Raw genomic sequence first — 17,027 nt, forward strand, 5'->3', positions numbered from 1 at the left:
AAAATGAAGTACTGGTAGATGTTACAATATGGACGAACCTTGCAAATATGCAAGTGAAGCCAGTCCATAGAGACAGATTACTGGTTGCTAAGAGTTGGGTGAGTGATTGCTAATGTATACAGAGTTCCTTTTGGGAGTGATACATATATTCTGGAATTAGATAGTTGTGATGGTTGGACTATGTGAACATATTAAAACTCAGTGGTCCTGTTTGAATGGATAGATTGTGTAATATGTGAATTGCATCTCAAAGCTGTTAACAACAAAAAATGAATAGAGGGAAAAAGTGAGAAATGGAAGTAGAAATAGCTTAGGAGGATCTGAAACTACAGTTCAACTTCCTTACCCAAAAAATCCCCTATAGTCTTTTCACTCGTTGATATATTATCTGAAATGTTATTTCATTTTAAAATTTATGTGTTCAACTCATTTCCTAATTCAGATCTCAACCACAAAGTTGAGATTAGTTTTAATTTATGTTATGAATGTGATTGAATATTTCTTTATATCCATTCCTTCAGTTGGTCAAGAAATTAATTACAGGGTATAGTTTTACAATCAAATATATTTCTCTCTATGATCATCTTTATCCCATTGATTTTTATTTTTTTATTTTTTATTTTATTTATTTATTATTATACTTTAAGTTCTAGGCTACATGTGCATAACGTGCAGGTTTGTTACATATGTATACTTGTGCCATGTTGGTGTGCTGCACCCATGAACTCGTCATTTACATCAGGTGTAACTCCCAATGCAATCCCTCCCCCTTCCCCCCTCCCCATGATAGGCCCCGGTGTGTGATGTCCCCCTTCCCGAGTCCAAGTGATCTCATTGTTCAGTTCCCACCTATGAGTGAGAACATGCCGTGTTTGGTTTTCTGTTCTTGTGATAGTTTTCTAAGAATGATGGTTTCCAGCTGCATCCATGTCCCTACAAAGGACACAAACTCATTCTTTTTTATGGCTGCATAGTATTCCATGGTGTATATGTGCCACATTTTCTTAATCCAGTCTGTCACTGATGGACATTTGGGTTGATTCCAAGTCTTTGCTATTGTGAATAGTGCTGCAATAAACATACGTGTGCATGTGTCTTTATAGCATCATGATTTATAATCCTTTGGGTATATACCCAGTAATGGGATGGCTGGGTCATATGGTACATCTTGTTCTAGATCCTTGAGGAATCGCCATACTGTTTTCCATAATGGTTGAACTAGTTTACAATCCCACCAACAATGTAAAAGTGTTCCTATTTCTCCACATCCTCTCCAGCATCTGTTGTTTCCTGACTTTTTAATGATTCCCATTCTAACTGGTGTGAAATGGTATCTCATTGTGGTTTTGATTTGCATTTCTCTGATGGCCAGTGATGATGAGCATTTTTTCATGTGTCTGTTGGCTGTATGAATGTCTTCTTTTGAGAAGTGTCTGTTCATATCCTTTGCCCACTTTTTGATGGGGTTGTTTGTTTTTTTCTTGTAAATTTGTTTGAGTTCTTTGTAGGTTCTGGATATTAGCCCTTTGTCAGCTGAGTAGATTGCAAAAATGTTCTCCCATTCTGTAGGTTGCCTGTTTACTCTGATGGTAGTTTCTTTTGCTGTGCAGAAGCTCTTTAGTTTAATGAGATCCCATTTGTCAATTTTGGCTTTTGCTGCCGTTGCTTTTGATGTTTTAGACATGAAGTCTTTGCCCATGCCTATGTCCTGAATGGTACTACCTAGGTTTTCCTCTAGGGTTTTTATGGTATTAGGTCTAACATTTAAGTCTCTAATCCATCTTGAATTAATTTTCGTATAAGGAGTAAGGAAAGGATCCAGTTTCAGCTTTCTACTTATGGCTAGCCAATTTTCCCAGCACCATTTATTCAATAGGGAATCCTTTCCCCATTTCTTGTTTCTCTCAGGTTTGTCAAAGATGAGATGGCTGTAGATGTGTGGTATTATTTCTGAGGACTCTGTTCTGTTCCATTGGTCTATATCTCTGTTTTGGTACCAGTACCATGCTGTTTTGGTTACTGTAGCCTTGTAGTATAGTTTGAAGTCAGGTAGTGTGATGCCTCCAGCTTTGTTCTTTTGACTTAGGATTGTCTTGGAGATGCGGGCTCTTTTTTGGTTCCATATGAACTTTAAAGCAGTTTTTTCCAATTCTGTGAAGAAACTCATTGGTAGCTTGATGGGGATGGCATTGAATCTATAAATAACCTTGGGCAGTATGGCCATTTTCACGATATCGATTCTTCCTATCCATGAGCATGGTATGTTCTTCCATTTGTTTGTGTCCTCTGATTTCACTGAGCAGTGGTTTGTAGTTCTCCTTGAAGAGGTCCTTTACATCCCTTGTAAGTTGGATTCCTAGGTATTTTATTCTCTTTGAAGCAATTGTGAATGGAAGTTCATTCCTGATTTGGCTCTCTGTTTGTCTGTTACTGGTGTATAAGAATGCTTGTGATTTTTGCACATTAATTTTGTATCCTGAGACTTTGCTGAAGTTGCTTATCAGCTTAAGGAGATTTTGGGCTGAGACAGTGGGGTTTTCTAAATATACAATCATGTCATCTGCAAAGAGGGACAATTTGACTTCTTTTCCTAACTGAATACCCTTGATTTCTTTCTCTTGCCTGATTGCCCTAGCCAGAACTTCCAACACTATGTTGAATAGGAGTGGTAAGAGAGGGCATCCCTGTCTTGTGCCAGTTTTCAAAGGGAATTTTTCCAGTATGATATTGGCTGTGGGTTTGTCATAAATAGCTCTTATTATTTTGAGGTACGTTATTTTAAAATCTTATTTTCTGATCAAACGTTCTTTAATTTTAATTCTGCAATACGCAACTTGCTGAAATTTATTGGAGGGAACCTTCTACTTTCCCTGAGTCTCACTGTCAACATAGCTTTATATTTCTTTCTACAACTTCATTTGGGGAGCCATTGAGTTGATTTCATCCTATGGGGGAGAAAACAAATTCCTTTACAGTGTTATTTTTCTAGAAAAAGCTTAAAATTTTATCATGTTTCTAACATTCTCATGGTGATAGAAAATTAAAACTTCTAAAAGAGTAGGCCTATTGAAGAAAGGAACTCTGCCAAACATACTGCTATCTGGCTTGGTACATCACTGCATTGCTCTACCTAAGTTCCTGCTGTTAGAATTTGCCCCAGTTTCCTACTCACAGGCTCATTGCTGAAGCCCCTGTTTTTCTTAAACATTGCATTACAGTCTCCAATTGTGTTATATCTACCCAAGTTTTGACTAAAGAAAGGATACTGTTTTGTGACATAGAAAGTAAATGGGACTTGTTTCTGGCTACCGAGAAGCTTATTTCAGCAGGAGGTAAATGTACTGAACAATTACAGCTGTATATTTGTTTTCTTGAAGCAAGCAGTGGAACAATGAAAATTTAACAGTTAGGTTTTGACTTTTTATCTTTCATTTTGCTTTATTTGGTGATTGTGGTATAAAATGCCCCTGTAGAGATCAAATTGATTTACATAGAAACTACCCAACAGAAAGTGCAGTTTAGAAGGGATTAGCAGAAATCTAATGAAAAGTGCTCTGAACTGTGTCAACATCTGGACATTTTTGTTAAGAATGCTACTAAATAATTTAGAAAGTTGGGCCAAATCAGCTACTTGCTTTGTACTTCAATTTTCTTATCTGTGAAATGAGGTGATGGTTAATTCCCACTGTTGAAATTTTAATTACCAAAAAATGTAAGAAACCAATTACGTTATGGTACTGGAAGTGTTATTTGTTGGTAAATGACCATATGCTTGAGTTTCATGGGAATGTGAATGTTTTATTGTTGCATACCAGTTTTGTTGTGAAAAGACAAGTTCAAGTATTAACTGGTCTTAAAGTAATTACTTTTAACATTCATGAGAATTAGCTCCTTATTAATATCGAATTGGAGAACAGCCTTGAATGAAGATACTTTTTTTTAATCTTAAAATTTTATTTTTTATTCAATAAAGGACGTATCTTCAATAAGATTGATAACACAGAGAACCAAGAAGAAGCGTGTATGTTAACTGAATACTGAAAGAGTTAATGTGATTATACCACAAATCTGAGTTCTTGAACACCAAGGAAAAGAGGAAACTGTATTACGTAGGTCTGGGTAGTGATAGTAGTAGTACATGGTACACAGTGGATGTTCAGTAAAGATTTAGGATAATTAAAATTGATTACGTTTGTCATATAGTTTTAAAATGTGTAAAAAGCTTGAATTTCAGCCCACCATCAAATTATAAATCATTAATTGCGTTCTTTTTTTTTTTTTTTTGAGACAGCCTCTCACTCTTGCCCAGGCTAGAGTGCAGTGGCATGATCACAGCAACCTCCACCTCCCAGGTTCAAGCCATTGTCTGCCTCACCCTCCGAGTAGCTGGTTTTACAGGCGCCCACCACAATGCCTGGCTAATTTTTTTTTTTATGTTTTTAGTAGAGGTGGGGGTTTTATCATCTTGGCTAGGCTGGTCTTGAACTCCTGACCTCATGATCCACCCGCCTCAGCCTCCCAAAGTGCTGGGAGTACAGGTGTGAGCTCCCGCGCCCAGCCTGGCATTTGCATTCTACTTACAATGTTGAGTACTTGTTTTATGCAAGTTACTAGAAATAACAGGGAATACGACAGTCAGATTTTACCATTACTGTCTCCAGTGGAGACAATAATTTTAGGGACTTTATTAGATGTAGCTTAGAAATACTAATATAACCTATCTGCACTTCGGAAGAGTAATGCCTGATGTGTATACTTATTTTTGTTGTTTGTAGTGCTAATCCTCCATCTGGAATTGAAGATGAAACTGCCGAAAATGGTGTACCAAAACCGGTAACATAAGGCTTTGAAATCCAGTTACTTTCCAGATACAAATCTTTATCAATAGCTTCACAGTTTACGTAGAAAACAAGCTGACATTTTACATTACCTTCAGTATCCTGTGTTATGTGACCCTTTCTTATGTCTCCTACTGCATCTGGTGCTATCAAAAACATATATAGGAATTAGCAAGGAGGAAAAGAAATAGTAGAAAGACGTCAGAGGAAAATAGTATGTGCAAAGGCTTGATGTTTATTGCTTTCAAGGAACTGAATGGTTATAAATCTACTGAATATAGTGTGCCTGGTTTTCAGAGCAAGTTTTGAGTCCCACAGCCTTTGAATGTTGTGATTTTTTAGCAGTGCTTTTTAATGTATGTGACAGTCCCTGACTGCATGCCTGCATGCCTTTGATACTTTGTGAGGTGAACGTATCACTGGTCCTATGAATATTTGTACATTTTAATCCTATAAAAAGAAGGAAGTTACTGTTCTGCAAGTTTGTAGTTGTGTACAAAAAGTATTTTGCATATGTCATCTAGTTATTTACTATGATGTGATTAAGCACAAAATAGCCTTTAAGAGCCAAAGTAAAATCTTCACAAATGTAGAATTTGCATGTAGGGCCTCTTCTAGGTATACAAGAATACCAAGAATAATTGAGCGTCTACTTAACTATTTGGTACTTCTTATGTTTTGGGTTTTTTTAAATTCTTTAATTGATTTGGTACTTTTTATTTGTGACATTGTGAATCTTAAAATTGTTTTCCTCTTAGATTCTGTTTTTGCCAAGAATTCTCAAATATGTATTTTTTATAGTTTTATTTTGTAGATATCCTAGTAAGTTGCTTTATATCCTTTTTGCAAGAGGGGCAGATATAATAGTAAAAAAGAAATATGAGTTGTTGTTTACCAAAAGGAGATGATGCCAAAAAAGATTTCATTTCTTTATTCATAGTCTTATCCTTTTTATTATGTAGAACATCAAAATTATGAGTTGAAATAGGTGGCAGCATTATAAGCTTGTAACTTTTAAATTATATCTCAAAAAAATACAGAGTGGGGCCGGGCGCAGTGGCTCACACCTGTAATTCCAGCAGTTTGGGAGGCCAAGACGGGTGGATCACCTGAGGTCAGGAGTTTGAGGCCAGCCTGGCCAACATGGTGAAACCCTGTCTCTGCTAAAAATACAAAAATTAGTTGGGCATGGTGGTGGGCATCTGTAATCCTAGTTACTCTAGAGGCTGAGGCGGGAGAATTGCTTGAACCTGGGAGGCGGAGGTTGCAGTGACCTGAGATCACACCACTGCACTCAAGCCTGGGTGACAAAGTGAGACTCTGTCTCAAGAAAGAAGAAAGAAAAAAAACCAGGGTGGTTACTTTTTTTAGTTATTAGTATTAGATGTTGAAATGGATTATTGAATGTATGTTGTAATTTGTTTATGTTCATGTAGAAAGTGACTGAGACTGAAGATGATAGTGATAGTGACAGCGATGATGATGAAGATGATGTTCATGTCACTATAGGAGACATTAAAACGGGAGCACCACAGTATGGGTATGTTATTTTTTAGTAAGTAACAATTGTGTAAATGCTATATAGCAAAGAGAGTGTGCCTATATTAATCTCTCAGTGGTTGATTCCATTGTTTTTATGTTTTTCTATTTTAACATAAAAGAACTCTTGTTAAAGTTTCATCATGAAGATACTTCTTTCCTAAAATAAAGTTAACTGATTAGGCAAAGGTATATGGAAGCAGCAGTTTTTGATCCTGAATTTAAAGTGCTTTTATAAAAGAATTGAGTACTAGGCCAGTCATGGAGGTTCATGCCTGTAATCCCAGGACTTTGGGAGGCTGAGGTGCGTGAATCACCTGAGGTCAAGAGTTCAAGACCAGCCTGACCAGCATGGTGAAACCTCATCTCTACTAAAAATACAAAAATTAGCCAGGCGTGGTGGTGGGTGCCTGTAATCCCAGCTACTCGGGGGTTAAGGCAGGAGAATCACTTGAACCTGGTAGGTGGAGGTTGTAGTGAGCCCAGATCGAGCCACTGCACTCCAGCCTGGATAACAGTGAGACTCTGTCTCAAGGGAAAAAAAAAATACTATAAATTCTTTGTTTTGAATTAGAAATCCTTAAATTGTAATTTGTATCTGTGCTTATTGTTTCGCTTTATTACTTATCCAGACCTGAGTTTAGGTTTTTAATTTTTTTGTCCAATAAAAACAATATCAAAAGTATTTCTTTTTGTTGTTAATAGTGTTTTCAGGTTTTTAATTCTCCTGTAGGCCTTTTAGGCCAATGTTTGTCTCAAATTTTGTGTTCTATAAACTGGACCAAGTGAATGGACTGTCATTGACGCATTGAGCACATAAAGAATCTTACAGAAAGATTGGAAGGGAAATGCATTGAAGTACGAATTGTGATTTAGTTACAATAGGAGAATAAGAGTTAATGTGTTTTGTTTTTCAGATTGGATAGCTTATGCATTGGAAACATAAAATACATTAATTTCACTGTAGTTCATTAAGCAACCTCATCTGGAATCAACCAGTATATACAAAAATATTGTTAAATATTTTATTAGTAGAGTCATTTATTTTCAAAAGTCATTTCAGGAAGCTTAAAGCCAGTTCAGTTATTGTCATAGTCAGTTTTGTATTATAGTAATGATACATGTACCCATGTAATTTTAAAATCCTAGTACCTTTTTAGGGAACAGAGTAAAGAGGCTAGTTTTTCATGTTAGGGGTGCATATTCTAAATGTGCTCCTCATTCTCATTTGGGAAAGTAAATAATTACTTAATGAGAAAGTTGGGCTTATACTGTAGTACTAGTAGGGCTTTCTGCTAATAATAGGCCTTTACTGTCTTTATTATGCAAAAGAAACACTTATTAAAATTGTAATAATTGCATGTTCATTAAATATTATATAAAATTATTTGTACTTGCAAGTTATAGAACAATTTGAAGCAAATGACAATTTTTTGGATTGTGAATGGTACCTTTTTTTGGTAGAAATTGCACTCAAATATTAAATATATGTGGACTTTCGTAGTACCTTACTAAACTTTATTTCTTACAGCAGTTTTTAGTTTTATGCATTGTAATTATGTTTATACATATTTATTACCTTTAGACATTTTAGATTTCTATAGAGTAGAAACCATTGTATTCAAAACTCTTCAAAAAAACAGGAAACTGCTTTATGAATTTTTCTCTTCCTCACATTGCCTTAAATATAGTAAGTGTGCCATAAATGGTTATTGACTAAATAAACTGAATGTTATTTAGTTACAGTTGTCTCTGAAGGTTTTTTCCCATTAGACATTTGATTATGAAAATTTTCCAATACTCACAAAAGTTGAAGGAATTGACCTGTGACTGCTCATTTACCCATCACCTAGATTATACAATCTGCATTTTGCTTTGTTTGCTTGAACTCATATCCCTCTCTCTATGCCTTTACCCATTTATCAGTTGATTTATTTTTTATTCATTTTATGAATTTCCAAAGTAAAGTACAAGTATTTGTGAAGAGTGTAAAGTTGCTTAACCTCTGTATTTCAGGGTATATCCCTTGAAAACAAAAGTACATGAGAAAATGAAATTTGATAAACATTTACTTCTGCGCAGCGTTTTCAGAAGCAAATTTAAAGAACAAACTGTGTTAAAGGAATAGTACTGAATTGATTTATTGTAAATTGTTACAGGTTGTTTTTTTTAGGTAACATACCTTTGTTACAAGTTCATTTTATATGTGTGTAAGGTATGGAAAAAACTAAGTCTTAAAGTAGGAATAATTTATCTTGGAAAGTAGTTTGTTACCTATCTCTGTGAGATTCATCCATTTATATACTCAATAAATACTTTTTAAAGGCATAATTTATTTGGCACTGTGTTAAGTAGCAAAGATAATGTGCCTTTATTAAACCATCTATGATCATTCCATTATTATATTTTTTTTACATTTACCGTGCTACAAAAGAACTCTTGGTAAAATCATGATGAAATTTCCTGGAGTCAACAAATTAGATAGAGTTACATGAAAGCAGCAATTTTTTTATTTGTGAATGTATTAATTGATGAGAATACAAGAAGTTATTATTTTCCAGAGGTAGTGAGGAAAACAGACATGTGAGTAAATATTTTCAGTGCAACATAAGTGCTACAATAGAAACATGTACAAAGTGATTAGAAAAGTTTGAGAGGAGAGTTGCTGAAAGCCTACAGGTATTGAAGAGAAGATCCCAGAGGTGACATTTGAATTTGAATAGTTTTTGAGATGGGAGACAGTGGTTTTTAGGTGGAGGACACTGCTTAAAAATAAATGTAGTAGATGCATGGCTTGGAGGAAGTACATGGCTGGAGGATAAGGTAGATGAAAAGAGATGGTTGAAATCACTTATGAAAGGAGTTAGGATGCATTTGCTATGTCTTTGTAGACCTTGCAAGGTTGTCCAACCAGCCGACGTTATGTTGTTGTTGTTGTTGTTGTTGTTGTTGTTCTGTTTTGGTTTGTTTTAGGCTTTTAGCTGCCCAAAGCCGTGGTTTTTAGTTTCTGTCTCCAGTGATAAGTGGAAAAGAGGGTTGATGAAGGGGCTTTACTGGCCTAACCAGAACAGAAACTGAGGACCTATGACTGTATTCTCTCACTTAGACACCCCGATTAGGTTTTTAGATAGATTATATTATTTGAAAAGGTATTACCTTTAGACACTTTAGATTTCTATAGAGTAGAAACTATTGTAGCATCAGTAGTTGAGATGGGTTAGATGGAGAGACATTGACTAATAGATGTGAAGTAGTTGTCCAGGTGAGATGATAATCTAGACTAAGGCAGCAGTAGTAGAGAGATGAATGGGAAAATAGTATATTTGAATATTTGAGAAACAAATATAGTCAGGCATGTGGTATACACCTGTAGTCCCATGGACTTGGGAGGCTGAGGTAGGAGGATCGCTTGAGCCTTGGAGTTTCAGGGCAGCCTGGGCCATATAGTAAGATCTTGTCTCAAAGAATAAAAAGAAAGAAATAACAAATAACATGGGTAACTGGTTGGTTGTGGATGGAGGGAGGAGATAAAGGGACTTAAAGATTTCTAGAGCAGTTAATTGGGTCCAGGTGGGCGCTACTCCTCCCACCTCCCACAAAATAGATTCATTTGATATGTTTATTTTGAAATTCCTATAGAAAATCCAAGTATAGGATCTAGCATTTAGAGTGATCTGAGAGTTCATGGGGATCTATTGGACATTATATCAAATTTGCCTCTGCAAATTTTCATACCACTAAGCTTCTCTACGCAGAATGAATACAAAGGCTTGTGGCTTGAAAAAGAAAAATGATGTTTTAAAAGGCAGAATGGGGAATAGAAAGTAGCTAGATGGAAAGCAAAGAAGCTCATCTATTGAAGACTTAGGGCTAAGCCTTTTATAAAAATGCCATTTTATTCTATAGCAGTCCTGTAAGAGAACAGTTTAGAGAAAATCCTTGATTTTTCTACATTTGTAGAAAAATCATGTACATCATATGTAGATAGCACTAAGTCACTTTTGCTGAATTTGGATTGTTAAAATGTAAACATCGTGAAGGCAGGGACCAAATTTGTCCAGCTCCTCATACTTTTTCCTTAGCCTAGAATCATACCTGACATGGTTTTGGTGCTCAGTAAGCATTACATGAATTAATCAGTCTATAAAGTGATTATTTCAAGTTGGTGATGATAGTACTGCTTGACAGTAATATTTGGTCCACTTTGTAATTCTTGCATTTCTAGCTGTGAAGCTACAATTATTTGATACAATTACTTAAACATTTTATTGCATTTACATTTTTCTTTTTTAAGTGGAAAAGAAAAATGACAGTGCAAATGTAACTCAACCTAAGTCTTATATTTAGTACATTAGAGACAAAAGATGGAAGTAATTATTATTAGACCCAAAGCAGTGAATCTAAAGTCCAGATGGCTGAACTTCTGAGAGAAAAGAACCAAATATGCCACATGAATATAATGTGAGAAATATGTCATTGAAAATACCTATGACTTGAGGTCTTACTGGTATCTTTTTTTTTTTTTTTTTTTTGAGACGGAGTCTCGCTCTGTGGCCCAGGCTGGAGTGCAGTGGCGTGTTCTCGGCTCACTGCAAGCTCTGCCTCCTGGGTTCATGCCATTGCCCTGCCTCAGCCTCCTGAGTAGCCGGGACTACAGGTGCCCGCCACCACGCCTGGCTAATTTTTTCTATTTTTTAGTAGAGAGGGGGTTTCACCGTATTAGCCAGGATGGTCTCGATCTCCTGACCTCGTGATTTGCCCGTCTCAGCCTCCCAAAGTGCTGGGATTACAGGTGTGAGCCATCACCTGCCGTCTTACTGATATCTTTTTGTTCAGTGGGAGTTGGTCCTTCTTTGCCCATTCCTGTTTTCTTCTAATTTCCCTAGTAACAGAAAAGTCTATTTTAATTAGTATATTTGATAATACTACGCATATATAAGAATCCATTATATAAAAAAAGTAAAGAACTATCTGTAACCCCTTACAGAAAATTTATATGAGGCTCATTTATACAAGTATAAATGCAATGAAATATTCAAATAATTATATACGAGTCTTAGATGTCTTGGCCAAGATTACACTAACAACTGACAAAACATTTGAATGTGGATTGGTCCAACTTCAGAAATTTTTTTCTTTTTTTTTTTCTTTTTTTTTTTTTTGAGATGGAGTCTCGCTCTGTCGCCCAGGCTGGAGTGCAGTGGCCAGATCTCAGCTCACTGCAAGCTCCGCCTCCCGGGTTCACGCCATTCTCCTGCCTCAGCCTCCCGAGTAGTTGGGACTACAGGCGCCCGCCACCGCGCCCGGCTAGTTTTCTGTATTTTTTAGTAGAGACGAGGTTTCACCGTGTTAGCCAGGATGGTCTCGATCTCCTGACCTCGCGATCCGCCCGTCTCGGCCTCCCAAAGTGCTGGGATTACAGGCTTGAGCCACCGCGCCCGGCCAGAAATTTTTTTCTTTATCACTGTGTATTATATTACATCTAAAAAGGTGCAGCTTAATACTTTTTTCAAATATATGCATTCATGTAACTACAACCAGATCAAGATACGAAACATAATTGGCATCCTAGAAGTTTCTCTCATTTTTCCTCTTGGTCATTAACCACCCACCACCGGTAAACACTGTTCTGCTTTCATGCTAGACTTATTTTTGAATTTCATGACAATAAATTTCTATTATGAACTCCATGAATGGTTGAAAAAGGATTTATTAACAATATCAACTGCGGGAAGAACTGAAAGGCCACTGGATTTAACAACAAGTTGGAGGAATTTTACTTATGCTTAAGATTGCTGTATGTGTAATAACTGGCAGGCAAGGAAATGAAGAAAAGGGGTATAAACTATGTTTCCCTTCTTAGCCTTATTTCTTGTGAAGTTTGTTACAGTAGAATGTTGAGTTAGTGGCAAAGAGATTTTTGAAATGGAAACAAGTCCGTTTTTTTTTTTTAATGTTTTTGCCTTTTATTGAGCAGGTGACTTTAGAAACTAGTTTAAAATGTTTTTTAAAATGTGTATTAGCTGGACACGGTGACTCACTCTTGTAATCTCAGCATTTTGGGAAGCCAAGGCGGGAGGATTGCTTGAGCTCAGGAGTTCAAGACTAGCCTGGACGACATGCTGTGAGATCTCATCTATCCAAAATTTAAAAAATAAAAATAGAAATTATAAAAAATAGAAAAATAAAAATAGAAATATTACTGCTTTGTTTAAGCTTTTCAGGATAATTTTTGGTTTTTTGTTTGTTTGTTTTTAGGAGTTATGGTACAGCACCTGTAAATCTTAACATCAAGACAGGAGGAAGAGTTTATGGAACTACAGGTAAAGTTTGTATTTTCTGTTGCATCAGTAGAGAAATAAGGCACATATCTTAAATAGGTCTTAATCACTCTTTTTTTAGTGGGACACAGAGTCTGACTTTGTCACCCAGACTGGAGTACAGTGGCGCAATCTTAGTTCACTGCACCCTCCATCTTCCAGGCTCAAACCATCCTCCCACTTCACCTTCTCAAATAGCTGGGACTGTGGGCGTGCACCACCATGCTTGGCCAATTTTTGTGTTTTTATGTAGAGACCGGGTCTCGCCATGTTGTTCAGGCTGGTTTCGAACTTTTGAGCTTAAGTGATCTGCCTGCCTTGGCCTCCCAGACTGTTGGGATTCCAAGTGTGCGCTGCTGCGCCTGGCCAAGGTGATAATATAATAGCTCTTTTTAAAGGTAATTTTTGACCATACATCACAGGGACTGGTAAATTTTTTCTGTAAATAGTCCAGTAGCACGTATTTTAGGCTCTGCTTTGTTTGGAATGCTTGCCAGGTTTTTTGCCAGGGATAGTAAAAAAATGTTTGTTTTCTGTTTGTGTGTGTATGTGTGCCAGGAATAGTAAAAAGGTGTTTATATCTTCTGTTTGTCTATGGTATGTCCCAGCTTCTTGCAAGTGTAGCTCCTTCATTTTGTAATTTTATAAAACAGGAACAAAAGTCAAAGGAGTAGACCTTGATGCACCTGGAAGCATTAATGGAGTTCCACTTTTAGAGGTAGATTTGGATTCTTTTGAAGATAAACCATGGCGTAAACCTGGTAAGACTGTTGTGGATTATATTAATTTCAATATTTTTAGTGTGAAGTCATCAGAAAATTTTTTGAGCATCAATTTAGAATTTTATTTTTTCATTATAATTTTAATTGTCTTAAGCAAATGATGAGTAATAGTGACTTGGATTATTAAATCTTACTGGTGGCCTCATATTACTTAAAATGTAGACTTTATTATAATGACATTTCTAAAGGAAATAATTTGATCAAAAATTTTATAGTCTTTTTGCCACCATAAATGATAGAGTGATAACTGATAGAAGTCTAAATTTATATTTTTATAGTTTAGTATATTTTTGATGCTGCATAAAAATAGAGCTGAAATATTTGTACACTAAAGATGTGTTTTATCTTTAGGTGCTGATCTTTCTGATTATTTTAATTATGGGTTTAATGAAGATACCTGGAAAGCTTACTGTGAAAAACAAAAGAGGATACGAATGGGACTTGAAGTTATACCAGTAACTTCTACTACAAATAAAATTACGGTAATTAAGAAATACTCCGGAATACCCTTGGCTTGTCTACCGTCCCACTTTTACTCCCCAAATAAATCACTTCCCTATAAAAGTGGTTAAATGATATACGATAGTTTAAAAATTCCATTTTGTTTACCATGTTTGTTTTTCCCTTCCCTCCCTTTTAGAGTTTTGTATTAATGATTATCTGATGTTCTTACTTTCAAATCACAGACTAGCCACAGCTAGTTTGTCTTTATATGGCCTATTAATTAAATATTATGTGGTATCTTAATGGGGAATATGTTATTTAACTTAGGCCGAAGACTGTACTATGGAAGTTACACCAGGTGCAGAGATCCAAGATGGCAGATTCAATCTTTTTAAGGTGAATTTTAGTAAATTATCCTTGGTTGCTCTCATTTTTTGTTCTTGAGTCTGCTCCCATACCACTACTCAAGGGACAAGATTAAAGTGGAAATAGCTACCTTTTTTCCAAACCTTCAGCTTCCTGGTGACTTACAAATTTGCTGATTGTTGTTTTATCTCCACTTTTGCAAGCATGTGAATTTATAGCCTATTATACTAACAAATGCCAAGTAAAACTGTTCTTTGCTATATGTTGTGATTTCATTTTGAGTTGTAATACGTGTTTGTAGGATAGAAAAGTTAGTGGCAACAGATTAAGCTCTCATTGTAGATAATACTCTAATCTTTATCAACAGAATTGGAGACTTTTTTGTTTTCTTTAAAAAAAAAACGGTAAGGAAGTGGCATACTGTTTCTCTCTATGATACTGGTAACACTGATACCATTGGTGTAATGCCCCGATAGCTCAAGATATCTTCAAAAATCTTAGACATTCTCTGAGAGGCTTTAAGAACTCAACAGAGTGAGATAAAGCCATTGATTTTAAAAATTGGTACTTGAAAGGAGTAGGTTTATGTGAGAGACTTTGAGGTTGATACTACAACTTGTGTATCAAGTCTGGTTTCTGGCTTCTCCATTGCATGGTATGATCACAGACCCAGTCCAAAGAATAATACTATATTGTCATAGTTCTTTTATGGAAAACTGGTTGTGTACTCTTTTTTCTTTACCTTGATGGTTGATTATTGTATTGAATGACACTGAGATGAAGATTGGGAGTGGCTTTTAGATTGGGTTATATACTCAGGGAACTTTAGTGAACTGGAAAGAGACCTCTGCTCCCCTTTTGGGTTTGCAGCCCTGTCCACCAGAATACTGCCTTATGCAGTGTGTGTGCTGTGTCTGCAGATAAACCACTCTACTGTACACAGTTCTATATAGATAATTTTATTTTTAATTTACATTCTACTTTGCATATTTGGTTCTTTTGCAAGTATTTTGAAAGTGTGTGGTGATGTCTGTTGTATTTTAAAGGGTCATCAGGTTTTTTTGGGTTATATTGTCTATAATGGCATTGAATATATTAAACTTAACTACAATGGGTAGAAAAGTTGTCTTAATGAACTAGTTCATTAGCAGCAGTGCATTTTATTTTATTTTTTAATAGAAACAAGAACTGCCATCATAAACTGTTAGCTTCTGTATACTTTATTTTTTGTAGTAGACTTTTAAAAAGAGAATAAAAAGAAACTCCTAGGGGTCAGTCTTATTGAAGGTAGCCATTATGAATGTGTATTTTATATACATACTGTGTACTGAAAAACTTATTTTGAAGTTTCTTTTGGTTATGTGAGAGGAGGTCAGAGTGTTCCATTCTGATTGGATTCTGAATGAAAGATTTGAATTTGATGGGTACAGTCTTCATGGTTTTCTTGCCTTGACAGTGTGTTTAAATACTAATATGTTTGGTAGAAATACTGATTTGGGAAGAGGGTGTGTATTAAGACTATGTGTGGCAAACATTTTTTCTTTATGTATATTGTGGTCTGTAAGAAATGTTGGAAATAGGGCCATAATGAGCAGGACATTGATTTTAAACTAGCCTGCAAACATTTGTGTGGCCAATGGGAAGCTGTTTGAAAGTTCCTGAGCAGTAGAATGAAGTGCAGATCTGGTTTTTAGAAAAGGAACTGGCAGCAGGATGGGCTGTAGAATGAAAGGGATATGAAATAGATAGGGTTATGTTGCCATACCATAGGAATGAAATGAACTAGGGCCTGAACTCACTTACGAGGGTGAATGGGCAAAGGAGTGGATTTAAGAATTAAAATTTATTTTCATATCTACTGCAAATAGAATTTTTTCATCCTTAAGTGTGAGACAACCCATCAGCCTCTTTAAGATAACTTTATTTACTTTTCATTAAATAATTTTCAAACCCAGTAACAAGTAGAATAGTACACATGAACCCTTAGGTGCTTATGCAGCTTCAACACTTAACGGTGTTTTGACATTCTTGAGGTAACAGCCTTTTATATACTTCAATATGATTAAAGTTTTACTAAAAAGCAAAATAAAGGAAAAAATTTAACAGGTGTAAAAATAAAGCCACTCATTTGGGTGCAAAAACAATTGTGTAATAATTTAATTAGAGTGAGGGGCAAGAGAGAAGTGACTAGTGGGAATAGATAATATGTATGCATGAGAAAACACTGACTACAACGATTTCTTAAAATATTTTTTATTCATTTGTGCACACACGCATAGCTCTTTCCCCCCCCCGCCCCCAACTGTGAATCTATGAGCTTTGTCACCAGTTTTCTGAAATTTTACAGTTACGTGTCTTGGTCTGTTTTCATCCATTGTACCAAGCACTCAGTTACACCTTCTCGATTTGGAAGCACTTATGCTTCACTTGTGGAACACTTTCTCTTTTACTTTTTTCTCTGCTTTCTGTTCTATTCTAGATAAATATTGGATATCTTCTAATGGTCTTCTAAATTTTTTTTATTGTTTTTTTCGTCTTTTCCATTATCTGGGAGAATTTTTTATTCTTTTTTTTTTTTTTTTTTGAGACAGAGTCTCGCTTAGTCGCCCAGGCTGGAGTGCAGTGGCGCGATCTCGGCTCACTGCAAGCTCCGCCTCCCGGGTTCACGCCATTCTCCTGCCTCAGCCTCCCGAGTAGCTGGGACTACAGGCGCCCGCCGCCTCGCCCGGCTAATCTTT

The 17,027-nt window shown here is 36.0% G+C and overlaps 1 protein-coding gene across 23 annotated transcripts in view; it reads left to right on the forward strand.

The window, feature by feature from the left end:
- The window catches only part of LOC105499559 (factor interacting with PAPOLA and CPSF1), a 73,987-nt gene that overhangs the window by 2,650 nt on the left and 54,310 nt on the right, over positions 1 to 17,027 (forward strand). For 11 of the 23 annotated variants that reach the window (XM_011772181.3, XM_011772183.3, XM_071093351.1 and 8 more), the window contains 6 exons: positions 4,776 to 4,833; positions 6,275 to 6,378; positions 12,636 to 12,700; positions 13,351 to 13,458; positions 13,831 to 13,961; positions 14,251 to 14,319. In XM_011772181.3, coding sequence (XP_011770483.1) covers positions 4,776 to 4,833; positions 6,275 to 6,378; positions 12,636 to 12,700; positions 13,351 to 13,458; positions 13,831 to 13,961; positions 14,251 to 14,319 — 535 coding nt within the window. The remainder of the gene's footprint in view (positions 1 to 4,775; positions 4,834 to 6,274; positions 6,379 to 12,635; positions 12,701 to 13,350; positions 13,459 to 13,830; positions 13,962 to 14,250; positions 14,320 to 17,027) is intronic. The other 12 variants (XM_011772187.3, XM_011772188.3, XM_011772193.3 and 9 more) reach the window with 2 other exon arrangements.

The sequence above is a fragment of the Macaca nemestrina genome, chromosome 3 (genome assembly GCF_043159975.1).
Source record: "Macaca nemestrina isolate mMacNem1 chromosome 3, mMacNem.hap1, whole genome shotgun sequence".
In the NCBI taxonomy this organism is placed as follows: Eukaryota; Metazoa; Chordata; class Mammalia; order Primates; family Cercopithecidae; genus Macaca; species Macaca nemestrina.